General features: G+C 43.5%; 1 protein-coding gene across 1 annotated transcript in view; it reads right to left on the bottom strand.

The window, feature by feature from the left end:
• The window catches only part of LOC129830648 (CUB and sushi domain-containing protein 1-like), a 53,191-nt gene extending 43,622 nt beyond the window's left edge, over positions 1-9,569 (bottom strand). The window contains exon 1 of the mRNA XM_055893241.1: positions 8,618-9,569. Coding sequence (XP_055749216.1) covers positions 8,618-8,834 — 217 coding nt within the window. The 5' untranslated portion in view covers positions 8,835-9,569. The remainder of the gene's footprint in view (positions 1-8,617) is intronic.
• Positions 9,570-15,286: the final 5,717 nt, after the last annotated feature.

Below are 15,286 nucleotides of genomic sequence, written 5' to 3'. Positions count from 1 at the left end.
TAAGAGGTGCTGGGAGAGCCTTGTAGACGTAGGAGAAGGTGTAGCTGGTTGTCTGTGTGTTTTAGAAACTCCAGAGGCTTGATGTGAAAGCAGGTGTTAGCCTCAGACTTAGCCCGAGAGAACACACTGACAAATGTAAGTGTCTTGTGACTGAGTGAGGAGACAACTTCCTACACAGAGAGCTGGATTAAGTAATCATAACCCCCGTCCATTGTTAATGAAAAATCCCTTTGTAATAAAACTATAGGAATATTTGCTAAAACCGTAAGAATATTTGCAATGTGGCTACAGTTGAGGCGTTTTAAGTATTTCCACACTTGGAGAACATTTGTTAGTAGGGTCACACAAAAAAATGTGCCTTTTCAAAACACATGTATTGCAAGTCTATGTAATTTACAGTTGAAGTCGGGAAGTTTACATACACTTAGGTTGGAGTCATTAATTAAAACACTCCACAAATGTCTTGTTAACAAACTATAGTTTTGGCAAGTCGGTTAGGGCATTTCCTTTGTGCATGGCACAAATACATTTCCAACAATTTTTACAGACAGATTATTTCACTTATAATTCACTGTATCACAATTCCAGTGGGTCAGAAGTTTACATACACTGAGTAGACTGTGCCTTTAAACAGCTTGGAAAATTCCAGAAAATTATGCCATGGCTTTAGAAGCTTCTGATAGGCTAATTGACATCATTTGAGTCAATTGGAGGTGTACCTGTGGATGTATTTCAAGTCTTTTTTTCCCCCATCCGCTCTACAGACAGATTTGTTTTCTCGTATCAGCGGCAAGCATTGGCAGTCATTTGCTTTCCAAACTGTTCATTTTATCCCGCGATTATATTTAGAAACGTACAAAAGAGAAACAGACAGGCGCCACCAACCATAGAAATATAACCCATAGATCACGGTTCCCATTCCAGTCAAGACTGGCAGCCATAGAAATATAACCCATAGATCACGGTTCCCATTCAAGTCAAGACTGGCAGCCATAGACATATAACCCATAGATGGCGGTTCCCATTCAAGTCAAGACTGGCAACCATAGACATATAACCCATAGATGGCGGTTCCCATTCCAGTCAAGACTGGCAACCATAGAAATACAACCCATAGATGGCAGTTCCCATTCCAGTCAAGACTGGCAGCCATAGAAATATTACCCATAGATGGCGGTTCCCATTCAAGTCAAGACTGGCAATCATAGAAATATAATCCATAGATGGCGGTTCCCATTCCAGTCAAGACTGGCAGCCATAGAAATACAACCCATAGATGGCGGTTCCCATTCCAGTCAAGACTGGCAACCATAGAAATACAACCCATAAATGGCGGTTCCCATTCCAGTCAAGACTGGCAACCATAGAATTATAACCCATAGATGGCGGTTCCCATTCAATTGAGGACTGGCAGCCATAGCTAGTGTACCCATGAGTTTAATAGTCAAATTGCCAGGGTTAGATGTTACCAATCCCTTCTACGGATTATACATCTATGGCAACGATTCAACAAGCTGTGTATTTTGGCGCACATCCTGCCTAAACTGCGTCCTTGCCGACTGTAGGCAACAGCCAACCGCCAAAATAAAGGAACCGCTTGTAGTGAATGAGGGACGTAACTTTTATGTTATTGTGTGGGCTGCATTTTCCTGGCATGGTTTACGTCCGCGTGTAGAACCTATTGAAGCTGTTCTGGCAGCTCACGGTGGCCCAAAACCCTTTTAAAACAATGTGTTTCTTGTATTTGTTGTTATTTTTTTGTTGAAACTATTGATCATCTAAATGATTATCTCTGTTGTATTTAAAACATTAAGATAAAAAAGAAATATATATATATATATATATGGAAATATCTTGTATTTTATTTTTAATTTTGGACTCTTGGGTCTCCCACGAACCTGGGCCCTAGGGGTTCAGCCCCAGTAAGCCCCTGCATTAAATCCAGCACTGTCCACACACACACACACACACACACACACACACACACACACACACACACACACACACACACACACACACACACACACACACACACACACACACACACACACACACACACTTACACAACGCAAGTGTGTAGGCTATGTCAACTTGGGCGTGAATAACTAACAGCACCCCACTAAAAGATGTCATCAGAGGTAGCAGTGCTAGCATGACAACAGAGGCTTCCTGCCCTGTCACCATGAACCCCCATTATGTTACAGCCCGTTGTATCATGGCCAACACACACTGACAGCGCTACTTCAAGATAGCCTAAAGATGAGCTTGATTACCTAACTGGAACCGGAGACCGGTGAGGGTAGATTCAGAAGAAGCCTGAAGCGAGACAAGGATGAAAGGTGATGCTCTTGAAGGCGGGCCGTGCGGGCGGGCGGGCAGGTGGGTGTATTGGCTTGATTATCTCATGCGCGAGGGGAGTAACCAGTGATCTCGTCAAGTTGGAGCGTCAGAAACACACGGCTGATCAGTGGGACATCATCTGTAATGATTCTGATCTGTGTCTCCCTTTTACCTCCTTCCATCTCCTATCCTCCTCTCTCCCTCCTTCTCTTCTCCCCAGTTCTATCCATCCTCGTTGTTCTATTTAGCCTGTACAGTCCCCTCCTCCCCTCTCCTCTTCCCATGGCTTCCATCCCAGGAAGAAATAAATAAAGGTTGATTATCTTATTGAGCCGGGGGTCTGTAGAGACCGTGGTATTGAAACGGGGGTTCGTGGGGACCGTGGTATTGAACCGGGGGTCCGTAGAGACCGTGGTATTGAACCGGGGGGCCGTGGAGGCCGTGGCATTGAAACGGGGGTTCGTAGGGACCGCGGTATTGAACCGGGGGTCCGTAGAGACCGTGGTATTGATTACGGGGGTTTGTGGAGACCGTGGTACTGAACCGGGGTTCCGTAGAGACCGTGGTATTAAACCGGGGGTCCGTAGAGACCGTGGTATTGAACCGGGGGGCCATGGAGACAGTGGTATTGAAACGGGGGTTCGTGGAGATCGCGGTATTGAACCGGGGGTCCGTAGAGACCGTGGTATTGAACCGGGGGTTCGTGGGGACCGTGGTATTGATTACGGGGGTTCGTGGGGACCGTGGTACTGAACCGTGGGTCCGTAGAGACCGTGGTATTGAACCGGGGATTCGTGGAGACCGTGGTACTGAACCGGGGGTCCGTAGAGGCCGTTGTATTGAAACGGGAGTTCGTGGGGACCGTGGTTTTGATGTGAGGTAGGACAGAGCTCTGCTGTTGTTGACTCGTCTCAATATAAATGAGTATCAGAAACGGTTCAGACCTTGTCATCAAATCACTGCTTTAATCTAACTGTATATAGGCCACGGACAAGAAGAACGGAGCTTAAGAAACAGATGAAGTGAATTGGATGTCAGAAAATCAATAGCTTTGGTAAAGACAAAACTGGTCAATATCAATACAGGCCGCTCCAATTGTGTTACAGTCCTCAAAAGGTGTCATCTTGTACGAAAACACACAAGGCTTCAGTTCCATCGTCATCGTATTGGGGCGGCAGGGTAGCCTAGGTGGTTAGAGGGGGAGACAGGGTAGCCTAGGTGGTTAGAGGGGGAGGCAGGGTAGCCTAGGTGGTTAGAGGGGGAGGCAGGGTAGCCTAGGTGGTTAGAGGGGGAGGCAGGGAGCCTAGGTGGTTAGAGGGGGAGGCAGGGTAGACTAGGTGGTTAGAGCGTTGAACTAGTAACTGAAAGGTTGCAAGATCGACTCCCTGAGCTGACATGGTACAAAATCTGTCGTTCTGCCCCTGAACAAGGTAGTTAACCCACTGTTCCTAGGCCGTCATTGAAAATAAGAATTTGTTCTTAATAACTGACTTGACTAGTTTAATTAAGATAAAATAAAAAATTGACAAGGGTTTCTATCACGGTTGTTTTAACCACGACTAACAGGCTTGTTCAAATGAAATGGTATTTTACTGGCGTGGGAAAAAGTATGTTTACATTGCCAAAGCAAGTGAACTAGATGGTAAACTAAAGTGCAATAAGCATCCCATCAATCAATCAATCAAGTTTATTTTATATAGCCCTTCGTACATCAGCTAATATCTCGAAGTGCTGTACAGAAACCCTGCCTAAAACCCCAAACAGCTAGTAATGCAGGTGTAGAAGCTCATGTAAGCACATCCCATGACCTTACATGAGACCAACTTATAACTTCAAATACACCAGTAACGGTATTCGTCTTGTTTTATCTTCACTAGTCTAACATGTACATGACATGAGGCCTGCAAGCATACAGGCTGTAGCTGGATACAGAAACCCACTGTCTCCAGTGCTGGTGTGATGTACTGCATGGAGAGAGTTAGACTCTGTGATGTATGGAGAGAGTTAGGCTCTGTGATGTATGGAGAGAGTTAGACTCTGTGATGTATGGAGAGAGTTAGACTCTGTGATGTATGGAGAGAGTTAGGCTCTGTGATGTATGGAGAGAGTTAGACTCTGTGATGTATGGAGAGAGTTAGACTCTGTGATGTATGGAGAGAGTTAGGCTCTGTGATGTATGTAGAGAGTTAGACTCTGTGATGTGATGTATGGAGAGAGTTAGACTCTGTGATGTATGGAGAAAGTTAGACTCTGTGATGTATGGAGAGAGTTAGACTCTGTGATGTGATGTATGGAGAGAGTTAGACTCTGTGATGTGATGTATGGAGAGAGTTAGGCTCTGTGATGTATGGAGAGAGTTAGACTCTGTGATGTGATGTATGGAGAGAGTTAGACTCTGTGATGTGATGTATGGAGAGAGTTAGACTCTGTGATGTGATGTATGGAGAGAGTTAGACTCTGTGATGTATGGAGAGAGTTAGACTCTGTGATGTATGGAGAGAGTTAGACTCTGTGATGTGATGTATGGAGAGAGTTAGACTCTGTGATGTATGGAGAGAGTTAGACTCTGTGATGTATGAAGAGAGTTAGACTCTGTGATGTATGGAGAGAGTTAGACTCTGTGATGTGATGTATGGAGAGAGTTAGACTCTGTGATGTATGGAGAGAGTTAGACTCTGTGATGTATGGAGAGAGTTAGGCTCTGTACTGTATGGAGAGAGTTAGACTCTGTGATGTATGGAGAGAGTTAGACTCTGTGATGTATGGAGAGAGTTAGACTCTGTGATGTATGGAGAGAGTTAGACTCTGTGATGTATGGAGAGAGTTAGACTCTGTGATGTATGGAGAGAGTTAGGCTCTGTGATGTATGGAGAGAGTTAGACTCTGTGATGTGATGTATGGAGCGAGTTAGGCTCTATGATGTGATGTATGGAGAGAGTTAGACTCTGTACTGTATGGAGAGAGTTAGACTCTGTGATGTGATGTATGGAGAGAGTTAGACTCTGTGATGTATGGAGAGAGTTAGACTCTGTGATGTGATGTATGGAGAGAGTTAGACTCTGTGATGTATGGAGAGAGTTAGACTCTGTGATGTATGGAGAGAGTTAGGCTCTGTGATGTATGGAGAGAGTTAGGCTCTGTGATGTATGGAGAGAGTTAGGCTCTGTGATGTATGGAGAGAGTTAGACTCTGTGATGTGATGTATGGAGAGAGTTAGACTCTGTGATGTATGGAGAGAGTTAGGCTCTGTGATGTATGGAGAGAGTTAGACTCTGTGATGTATGGAGAGAGTTAGGCTCTGTGATGTATGTAGAGAGTTAGGCTCTGTGATGTATGGAGAGAGTTAGACTCTGTGATGTGATGTATGGAGAGAGTTAGACTCTGTGATGTATGGAGAGAGTTAGACTCTGTGATGTATGGAGAGAGTTAGACTCTGTGATGTGATGTATGGAGAGAGTTAGACTCTGTGATGTATGGAGAGAGTTAGGCTCTGTGATGTATGTAGAGAGTTAGACTCTGTGATGTATGGAGAGAGTTAGACTCTGTGATGTGATGTATGGAGAGAGTTAGACTCTGTGATGTATGGAGAGAGTTAGACTCTGTGATGTATGGAGAGAGTTAGGCTCTGTGCTCTGTAGAGATCTACTAGCCAGTGTAGTGTGAGGCTCTGGTGCCGCTCCATGGGAAGACGGGGTAACTGCTGCTGGTTGCTGGCAACACTACGGGGGGAGAGAGAGGATGATAGTAATGATACTGTTTCTTCAGAATAACCTTTATGAACTGCTTTTGAAGGCCAATATGACACGGTTGAGCTGTCGTTCTTGGTATTTTACAATACGCTGGTATTTTATCATATGAAACACTGCTTTTGGAAATGGGGGGGGTCATGGGAATAGGCTGTGTGTCTGTCGTTACTCTTCACTCATTAGAGAGTTGTAACTTCTACATTTGAAAAAGAAAAATTGCACTACAACTATCCACATCACTATATCGTCAATCCACATCAAGCGGGAATATAAACCGTTGGTTTGAGAATCCACCAATTGAAGGTATTGATGGAGAGTAGGCCCATGTTATTCAAAGTGTGTCAGTGATGCTGAAGGATCGTAAGGACAAAGCTAGTGCTCTAGCTTGAGGAAAGCTTGAGAAGTTGGGGGCTGAAAGCTATCTAGACCTGAGTCATAGAAATACAGTAACATAGAATCATTCCTATTCTATGATCTCAGGGATGTGATTACATGCAGAGGAAGTGTGTCATAAAACAGCTATGAAATAGAGCCATCCTCGTCCATTGAGAAGCACACATCCACAGAACATCCTCAGAACATCCTCAGAACATCCTCAGAACATCCTCAGAACACCCACAGAACATCCACAGAACATCCACAGAACACCCTCAGAACATCCTCAGAACATCCTCAGAACATCCTCAGAACATCCACAGAACATCCTCAGAACATCCACAGAACATCCACAGAACATCCTCAGAACATCCACAGAACATCCACAGAACACCCTCAGAACATCCACAGAACCAGCGGGCAAGGCAACGCTAGCGCTGAACGTATGGTGGTAAATTAGGGGGCAATGTTGAAATCCAATGGTCGATATGAACTGAGGTCAGTGTGCATGTCCCTTGGTCTGTCTCCTCTCTAGACCGGAGCGATTTATATGACAAAGCAAGATTTATGATGATACGATGCAAAACAGGCAGATTTATTGATGAGTACGCTAAAACGGCAATGCATTAATTATTGTGCTATAAGACATGTTGTATAACAACCCACTGTGGAGCATGTGACTGGGTCTGCATCCCAAAATGGCACCCTATTCACCATATAGTACACTATTTTTGACCAGAGTCTTATGGCAACCTATTCCCTATTTATAGTGCACTACTTTCGACCAGAGTCCTATTTTACCCTATGCCCTAATATAAATGCACTACTTTAGCCCAGAGTTCTATGGCACCCTATTCCCTATATAGTTCACTACTTTTGACCAGAGCCCCATGGTACCCTATTCCCTATATAGTGCACTACCTTTGACCATAATCCTGGGCACTGGTCAACAGTAGTATAGAGAAGAGGGTGCCATTTTGGACAAATGTTATATTTAACTGACCGTCTAAACTTCCACCCTCCCGCCATCCTTATCCCCCTCTATAAATAGTCTCCGTGTCCATAGAATCATGATGCCAAGCCAGGCACTGGTAAAACACTGAGGTTATCATCGTGTCATTTCAAATGTCTTTTGCAACTGCACAGTCCACAGCTGTGAACAATGTAAAGGGTAGTCGGGGAGACTGTTGTCCTGTTTGATCACCTAACAAACTGACATAATACCTAAATAGCAGGCTATCAATCACGTCTGACAAAGAAGAGTGAACTATTGTCATCAGATGTGAAGACTAATTTGTTGAATGCCGAGAGGGTAGTTGGGACACTGTTGCCCTATATGTCAGCTGTACATATAGTTCAACATAAACATCATAGTTGTGCTTGAGTCCGTGTCAAATGTAATTGTGTAAATGCCCCCCCCCCCCCTCAAGCACACACACACACACACGTCTGGATTTCGTACCTATACAATAATGTTGAAAGTTTCCTGATAGAATCAGCACCATGGACAGCCAAGGGACAATACGCCATTCATTTTACCTTGCGGAGAACGTAATGGCAAATCAAAGATAACCATACTTTTTAGGCGAAGTTAAACTATCCGTGAGATTGTTCAAAATAAGAGAATGATAAGAAAAAAGGCCCAATACACATAATTACATCATGACATACAGACGTTCAGCCCGCACTCGCGTAAACCACCTAAACCGATTCACTGGCGTCTCACCACCCGAATCAAGTCCCCAACGCCGAGAGAATTACCCCGTTCTGACTGACAGTTACACGGGTCTATCTCTCCCCCCCGCCATTATCATTCTTAGCCTTCTTTCTATAAAAAAAAAAACACACGCATTCGATTAATGAAATGCGGTGCTGCTCGTGTCCACAGAACACGGAGTGAGACACCACGGTAAAAGCTAGGCTGTTCTGAGCATTCCACTGTGTCAGAAAACACGGAAATCCACCCACACCCCACATCATAATGCTAACGGTCCCACTTGGAATGAAAAGGGGGACATGCACTGCCGTCTAAATGGGTAGTTCGGTATTCTGGCAGTCAGCGGGACTAATGTTGCGGCTACTCTCTCCGTCGTTTATTTCATATCAAACACATCGCAGCAGCAACAGCAGCAGCAGTTATAGGAGGGGAAACTTACCCGTAACGGAGGCTGAGGCTGCCAGTAGCCCCATAAACAAGAACACAAGCCGGCTCCAATGGTGCGCTGCTACTCCTGCCTTCATTAACGCAAAAATCCGTATTCCGTCCACTTTCCTTGGCCCGGTCCTGGTATGCCTGCTAATACATCTGTATGCTGTCCTCCGAACGTGCCCGGTAATGTGTCCGGTTCCGTCCCGGTTCGAAGAGGCGGTCATGGCAGGTGTGGTTTTATTTCGGTTCGGGGGCAGCTGGCAGGTTTTATTAGACGGGTTCAGAAAGAAGGTTTACTTGGTGTTCGGTGCTGAGAGAAATCCCAATGCATCGAGACTCGGCACCGACAACAGGACTGAACCATGTCATGCGGACCGCGGGGTTAGCAGAATCTATCTCACAGGAGGAGGATTCTCAAACGGAGAAGAAGAGAAAACCCCAGAGCCCAGTCAGTCCAGGCGGGAGGGGGGGGGGGGGTAAAAAAACAAAGTGGTGACTTATCTACCCATGGGAAACATTCACACAAATCCGTCGTCCACTCCAAATGTTAGATTCGATTCGAGAGGATGGATAAAAACTAGAGATCCTTATTTTTTTACCCTTTGCCCCATGGGGCTAGTGCTGGTGTCGATGGCGCGTCTTATTTATTCCCAGTTAACGAGCAGCATCATCACCAATGTCGATAATCCACATTTCACAGGTCCGTGGAATGCAAGAACGCCGTAGAATAACGGAGAAGAATACAGGTTGTCCAAAATCCACCAAAACGATGCCTTTTCAAAAGTTCCCAACCCACAAGATATTTGAAATCATCTTGATGATTTGAGAAATGAATGGATAGTGTATTTCCCGTAGTCTAGGCTATTGCAGCCTTCCTAAAGCGGTACAGTATAGTAGGCTACTGTCTCTATCTCTGGTCTTAACGCCAAGAGTCGGACTGCAGACCTGCTCCCACTCTCTCTGCACCTCTCTCTCTCTCTCTCTCCGTCTGCCCCCCCCTCTCTCTCTCTCTCTCTCTCTCTCTCTTCGTCTGCCCCCCCCCTCTCTCTCTCCGTCTGCCCCCCCCCCTCTCTCTCTCCGTCTGCCCCCCCCCCCTCTCTCTCTCTCTCTCTTCGTCTGCCCCCCCCCTCTCTCTCTCCATCTGCCCCCCCCTCTCTCTCCGCCTTTCCCCCCACCCCTCTCTCTCATGCGCGCGCGCTCTGATCTGTCTCGCTCTCTCTGGGAATGAGGAATTCCACTTCGCAGCAGTCCAAAAAGTGCCTAATCTTCCCTGAAGCTGGTTGAGAGAAGGCCAAGAGTGTGCAAAGCTGTCATCAAGGCAAAAAGGGTGGCTACTTTGAATGATATAAAATATATTTTGATTTGTTTATTAACACATTTCTTGGTTAATACATGATTATAAATGTGTTAATTCATAGTTTTGATAATTCTACAATGTAGAAAATAGTAAAAAAAGAAAGAAAAACCCTTGAATGAGTCGGTGTGTCCAAACTATTGACTGGTACTGTATATATATATATTTCCTTTTTTGGGGGGGGACAAACACTTCAAAACCTTGTTTCTGACCATATATTTTCCTGACCATCCTCTTGGCCATTTATTAACGTGTGATTCAATGCTTTCTGTGGACTTCAGTAGTAAAGGCCAAAGTCAATTTATCAAATTATATTTTTGGGATACCTAAAGGGGTCTTAAGTCAAATTAGCACCCCCCCCCCCCCACCCCCCTAACCCTTCTTCTAACGTCTTGGACTCTAAGGAATAAAAGGTGATTAAGAACAACATAGTGTGCAGAAAACTCATCTCAAACACAACATGTGGGAAAGGAGCAGTGGCGACCAGTCATTCAGGGCAGGTGAGGCAGGTGAGGCAGGTGAGGCAGGTGAGGCAGGTGAGGCAGGTAAGGCAGAGCCCCAAATTTTTTTGTTTTTGCGGGTTATTTTGGGATTCATACGTGTCACATATCAGTTTGCAAACAAAAAAAAAAGTAAAAAAGTTGAGTTATTAAAGCCGCATACAAACATGGGCTCTTTTTATTGTTTTCTTGAGTAAGGCAGCTCCAAAATGCAGGTGTTTCAGCCTAGCTCAGTGCTTTTCTGTGGTGGTGGAGCAAGCCAGCGGAAAATACGGAACATTGCACAGTGATTGGCTCAGTGTTTTGTCACATATGGGGACACTACGTCACCACCAACTCTAAGGGTAGAGCTAGAAAATTCAAGCCCCTTGGGTGCTGCCATAGAGTTACATTAGAAGTGCCCATCCAAGAAGGCTCAAGGTCATTGGCCACAGATAAAATGACATCAAATCACCTTATATCTACAGTCGCTTTGATTGGACTGATCGTGTCAACATCATACTTTCAAAGTCTCACCTCGCAGTCATCATCATGAATCATGAATCAAGTCGAAAATCTACTAGCAAATCAGTGTTATTCCTTGTCATATGAAGAGAAATAGTGAAGAGAAATAGATAAAACAAGTTGGAAGTTGGTATATTCAACAACGAGTGGTTTGTAAAGAGTCAGTGGCTAACTGCAAGCATTGCGAGGTAATTATTAGCCTGCTATTCAGTGGAGTGGCTGTGTGGTTCCAAGTTTAAGACTAAGGGTCTCTTTTCCTAGTTTAAAATGTATAAACATTCAACATTGGCCATGATGTCAATGAGGATCGATTGATGTCGAGCTCCAAATCACTGTTAACTCGAAACTGCAAAAAATTTTGACTTTAATGAGTTCAAGACAACTGGGAACTCGGGGGAAAAACAAGCTACGACTGGGAAAATATGTTTTGAACTTTCATCCAACCGGGAATTGTAAATTCGGAACTCGGCACTCTTTCTAGAGCGAAGATCATTGACAGCATAATGATTACATTTTTTTTTTAGTTCCATGTTGTCTTGAAAGCACCATCAATCCAGAAAATGGCAGACTTTGATGACAAAGTTTGATGACAAATTTTGCCCAAGAAGCCACCTTCCTGTTCAAGTGAGCCGAGCACAACAAGGTGAGTCCAAAAATGTAATTGTTTACTGCTGCATAAATGATGTAATATGGCAGGGAGATGTGTATACTGTAGCTAAGAAAGTAATACTAAGTGTATGTTGTGTAGTAAACTGTTAGTAGCCCATGTGCCTCACCCTAATAATTTGGTCTATTTTCACCTCATAATTTTGCCTACTGTTCTGACTTGGTGGTGCACATGTAGCCTATAACCTGTTTTAGAGAAATCAAATATTCATCAAATATTGTCTGCTTATATGTCCCCTTTCTTTATCCTACAGTTGTGACTTGGTGTACAGGGAGAACATTGTAAGAACGGACAATGTCCTGAATTCTATTGCTTTACATTTCAAAAGTGATGAACAATTTGTTAATTTTTTATTTATTTTTTTCCCCTTTTCTCCCCAATTTTCGTGGTATCCAATCGCTAGTAATTACTATCTTGTCTCATCGCTACAACTCCCGTACGGGCTCGGGAGAGACGAAGGTCGAAAGCCTCAGTAAATGAGGCTGAATGAACTGTTTTGCTGCCAGACAAGGCTCCACTGATAGTCAGGTGTAGCAGTGGTAAGATTTTGGGATTGCTGTAGGGACTCCTTTATGTAGGCCCAAAAGGTTTGTGGGCACCGTTTGTCAATGTTAATGTATTGTTTAGTGTTGTGTTGTGTAGTGGATTTGCTGGCATGGATCCCACTGTTTTTGTGTTGTTTTTTTGCCCATCCAAGATTACATGCTAAAATCACCACTGGAAAGGAGAAAATATGAAAGTGGCAATTTTGAAATAGAATCTCAACTCTGGTGTCACGCAGGGTGTGACGAGGGTTTGCTTGTTTTCCTGTCTAGGTTTTTTTACATATCCAGTGGTGTTTGTTAGTATAGGTTATTATATGTCTATGGTGGCCTGAATTGGTTCCCAATCAGAGGCAGCTGTTTATCGTTGTCTCTGATTACGGATCCTAAGAGACATGATCCTAAGAGACATATTTAGGTTGCCATTTTCCATTTTTGTTTTTATTTTTTGTTTTTTGCCATTTTCCATGTTTTTTTTTAGGTTATTGTCTATGTGTAGTTGCATGTCAGCACTCAGTTTTTACAGCTTCACGTTCGTTTTGTTATTTTGTGAGATTGTTTAGTGTTCTTTGTGTTCTTCGTTTATTAAAGAAGAATGTATTCAAATCACGCTGCGCCTTGGTCTCCTCATTACGACGAATGTGACATCTGGAGAAAAAAAATCTAACAGCAACAACATTGACTTGGAAGTTCCGTCCCACCACCTCTCCATTAAAAGCGGAAACAACATCAACTCAAATTTGTCCTTTTAAAGGATAGGCTACACATGAATATCATTGATTAAAGCTTGGGCTGATTAGTAAAAAGTGATAGGTCGATATTGAAGGTGTGTAACGTGACAAAACAATTCAGCCTATTAGTGATTTGTGAAAGATGAGTAAGGTGAAGAATGAGCTAAGCATTTAACCAATGATATTAATGGTTTTACCATTAAAACAACTCTCGTTTACCACTACATATGTTTGCTATAACTTCCTTAAAACTCTCATCTGCAGTGTTATCAGTTTGAAGTTGTATTATTAGCAAGAGAGAACTTGTTGTTAATCTGGTGGAATGAATAAATGACAGGACTCAGACTCTAATGTGCGTTCCTGAGGAGAAGGCCTCCACGTACTAGTGGCTGATGGCTGCCGTTTAGCTGCTGGCCTCTCATGTCTCTTCTTTATCGGTCTCGCTCCCACACTTTAGCTGCTGGCCTCTCATGTCTCTTCCTTATCGGTCTCGCTCCCACACTTTAGCTGCTGGCCTCTCATGTCTCTTCCTTATCGGTCTCGCTCCCACACTTTAGCTGCTGGCCTCTCATGTCTCTTCCTTATCGGTCTCACTCCCACACTTAATGCTCTGCCATCTGTTCACCTCCATCGGCGGTCCGGTGATCCACTGGGCCCGAGGTGGGCGGCCCGGGCCCCGGTGCACCGTCTGTTCTGCATCGCGGCGGCAACAGGCCGGTGACCAAAGTCAGCCTAGTTATAAATGACTATCTGGGATGTATTCGTTTAGACCAAACCGTAGTAAACAGCTTCAAGTGGTTTTGCAACGGAAACTGTTTACTCAAACTGAAAACGATTTGCAACGAAAACAAGAGTTTCTTTTGGACAAATTCTGGTAAAGGTTCCTCCCTGTTTTGTTCCGTTTACTTTAGTTGGCACCAAATGAGAGATATTTACCGGTTGCCCATGTTTGGTTTAGCTAGTGGTTGCAGCTTGTTGACTTGGCAGCTTTGAGTAATTCTGTGGTTGTGAACTGTTGTTGAGGACGAGTCTGTGTAGCTACAGGCATAGCCCACTGGGAAGTAGGGGTGCTACAGTTATCCCTGATAACTCCCAATGAAAAATATAAAAATATTACAGTAATAGTCAAAAGTTTAGACACACCTAATCATTCAAGTGTTTTTCCTTATTTGTTTCCTATTTTCTACATTGTAGAATAATAGTGAAGACATTAAAACTATGAAATAACACATATGGAATCATGTAGTAACCAAAAAAGTATTAAACAAATCAAAACATATTTTATATTTGAAATTCTTCAAATTAGCCACCCTTTGCCTTGATGACAGCTTTGCACGCGCTTGGCATTCTCTCAACCAGGGTCACTTAGAAATGTCCTTGTTTTTGAAAGAAAAGCACATCTTTTGTCCATTAAAATAACATAAAATTGATCAGAAATACAGTGTAGACATATTGTAAATGACTATTGTAGCTGGAAACGACTAATTTTAATGGAATATCTATACAGACGCCCATTATCAGAAACCATCACTCCTGTGTTCCAATGGCACGTCGTGTTAGCTAATCCAAGTTTATCATTTTAAAAGACTAATTGATCATTTGAAAATCCTTTTGCAATTATGTTAGCACAGCTAAAAAACTTTGTGCTGATTTAAGAAACAATTAAACTGGCCTTCTTTAGACTAGTTGAGTATCTGGAGCATCAGCATTTGTGAGTTCGATTACAGGCTCATAATGGCTAGAAACAAATAACTTTCTTCTGAAACTCGTCAGTCTATTCTTGTTCTAGGAAATTAAGGCTTTTCAATGTGAGAAATTGCCAAGAATCTGAAGATCTCGTACAATGCTGCGTACTATTCCCTTCACAGAACAGAGCAAACTGGCTCTAACCAGAATAGAAAGAGGAGTGGGAGGCCCCGGTGCACAACTGAGCAAGAGGAGAAGTCCGTTAGCGTGTCTAGTTTGAGAAACAGACGCCTCACAAGTCCTCAACTGGCAGCTTCATTAAATTGTACTGGCAAAACACCAGTCTCAACGTCAACAGTAAAGAGGCAACTCTGGGATGCTGACCTTCTAGGCAGAGTTCCTCTGTCCAATGTCTGTGTTCTTTTGCCCATGTTAATCTTTTATTTTTATTGGCAAGTCTGAGATATGGCTTTTTTCTTGCAACTCTGCCCAGTTATTTGTCACATGCTTCGAATGCAGCAGGTGAAATGCTTTCTTACAAACCCTTAATTAACCAACAATGCAGTTTAAAAAAAAGCTAAGAGATAACAAAAACAAATAATTAAAGAGCAACAGTAAATAACAATAATGGGGCTATATACAGGGTATTACGGTACAGAGTCAATGTGGAGGCTATATACAGGGTGTTACGG

This window comes from Salvelinus fontinalis, chromosome 32 (genome assembly GCF_029448725.1).
Source record: "Salvelinus fontinalis isolate EN_2023a chromosome 32, ASM2944872v1, whole genome shotgun sequence".
Classification (NCBI taxonomy): Eukaryota; Metazoa; Chordata; class Actinopteri; order Salmoniformes; family Salmonidae; genus Salvelinus; species Salvelinus fontinalis.
The sequence above is the reverse complement of the archived record's forward strand: the minus strand, read 5'-3'. Positions and strand labels throughout refer to the sequence as shown.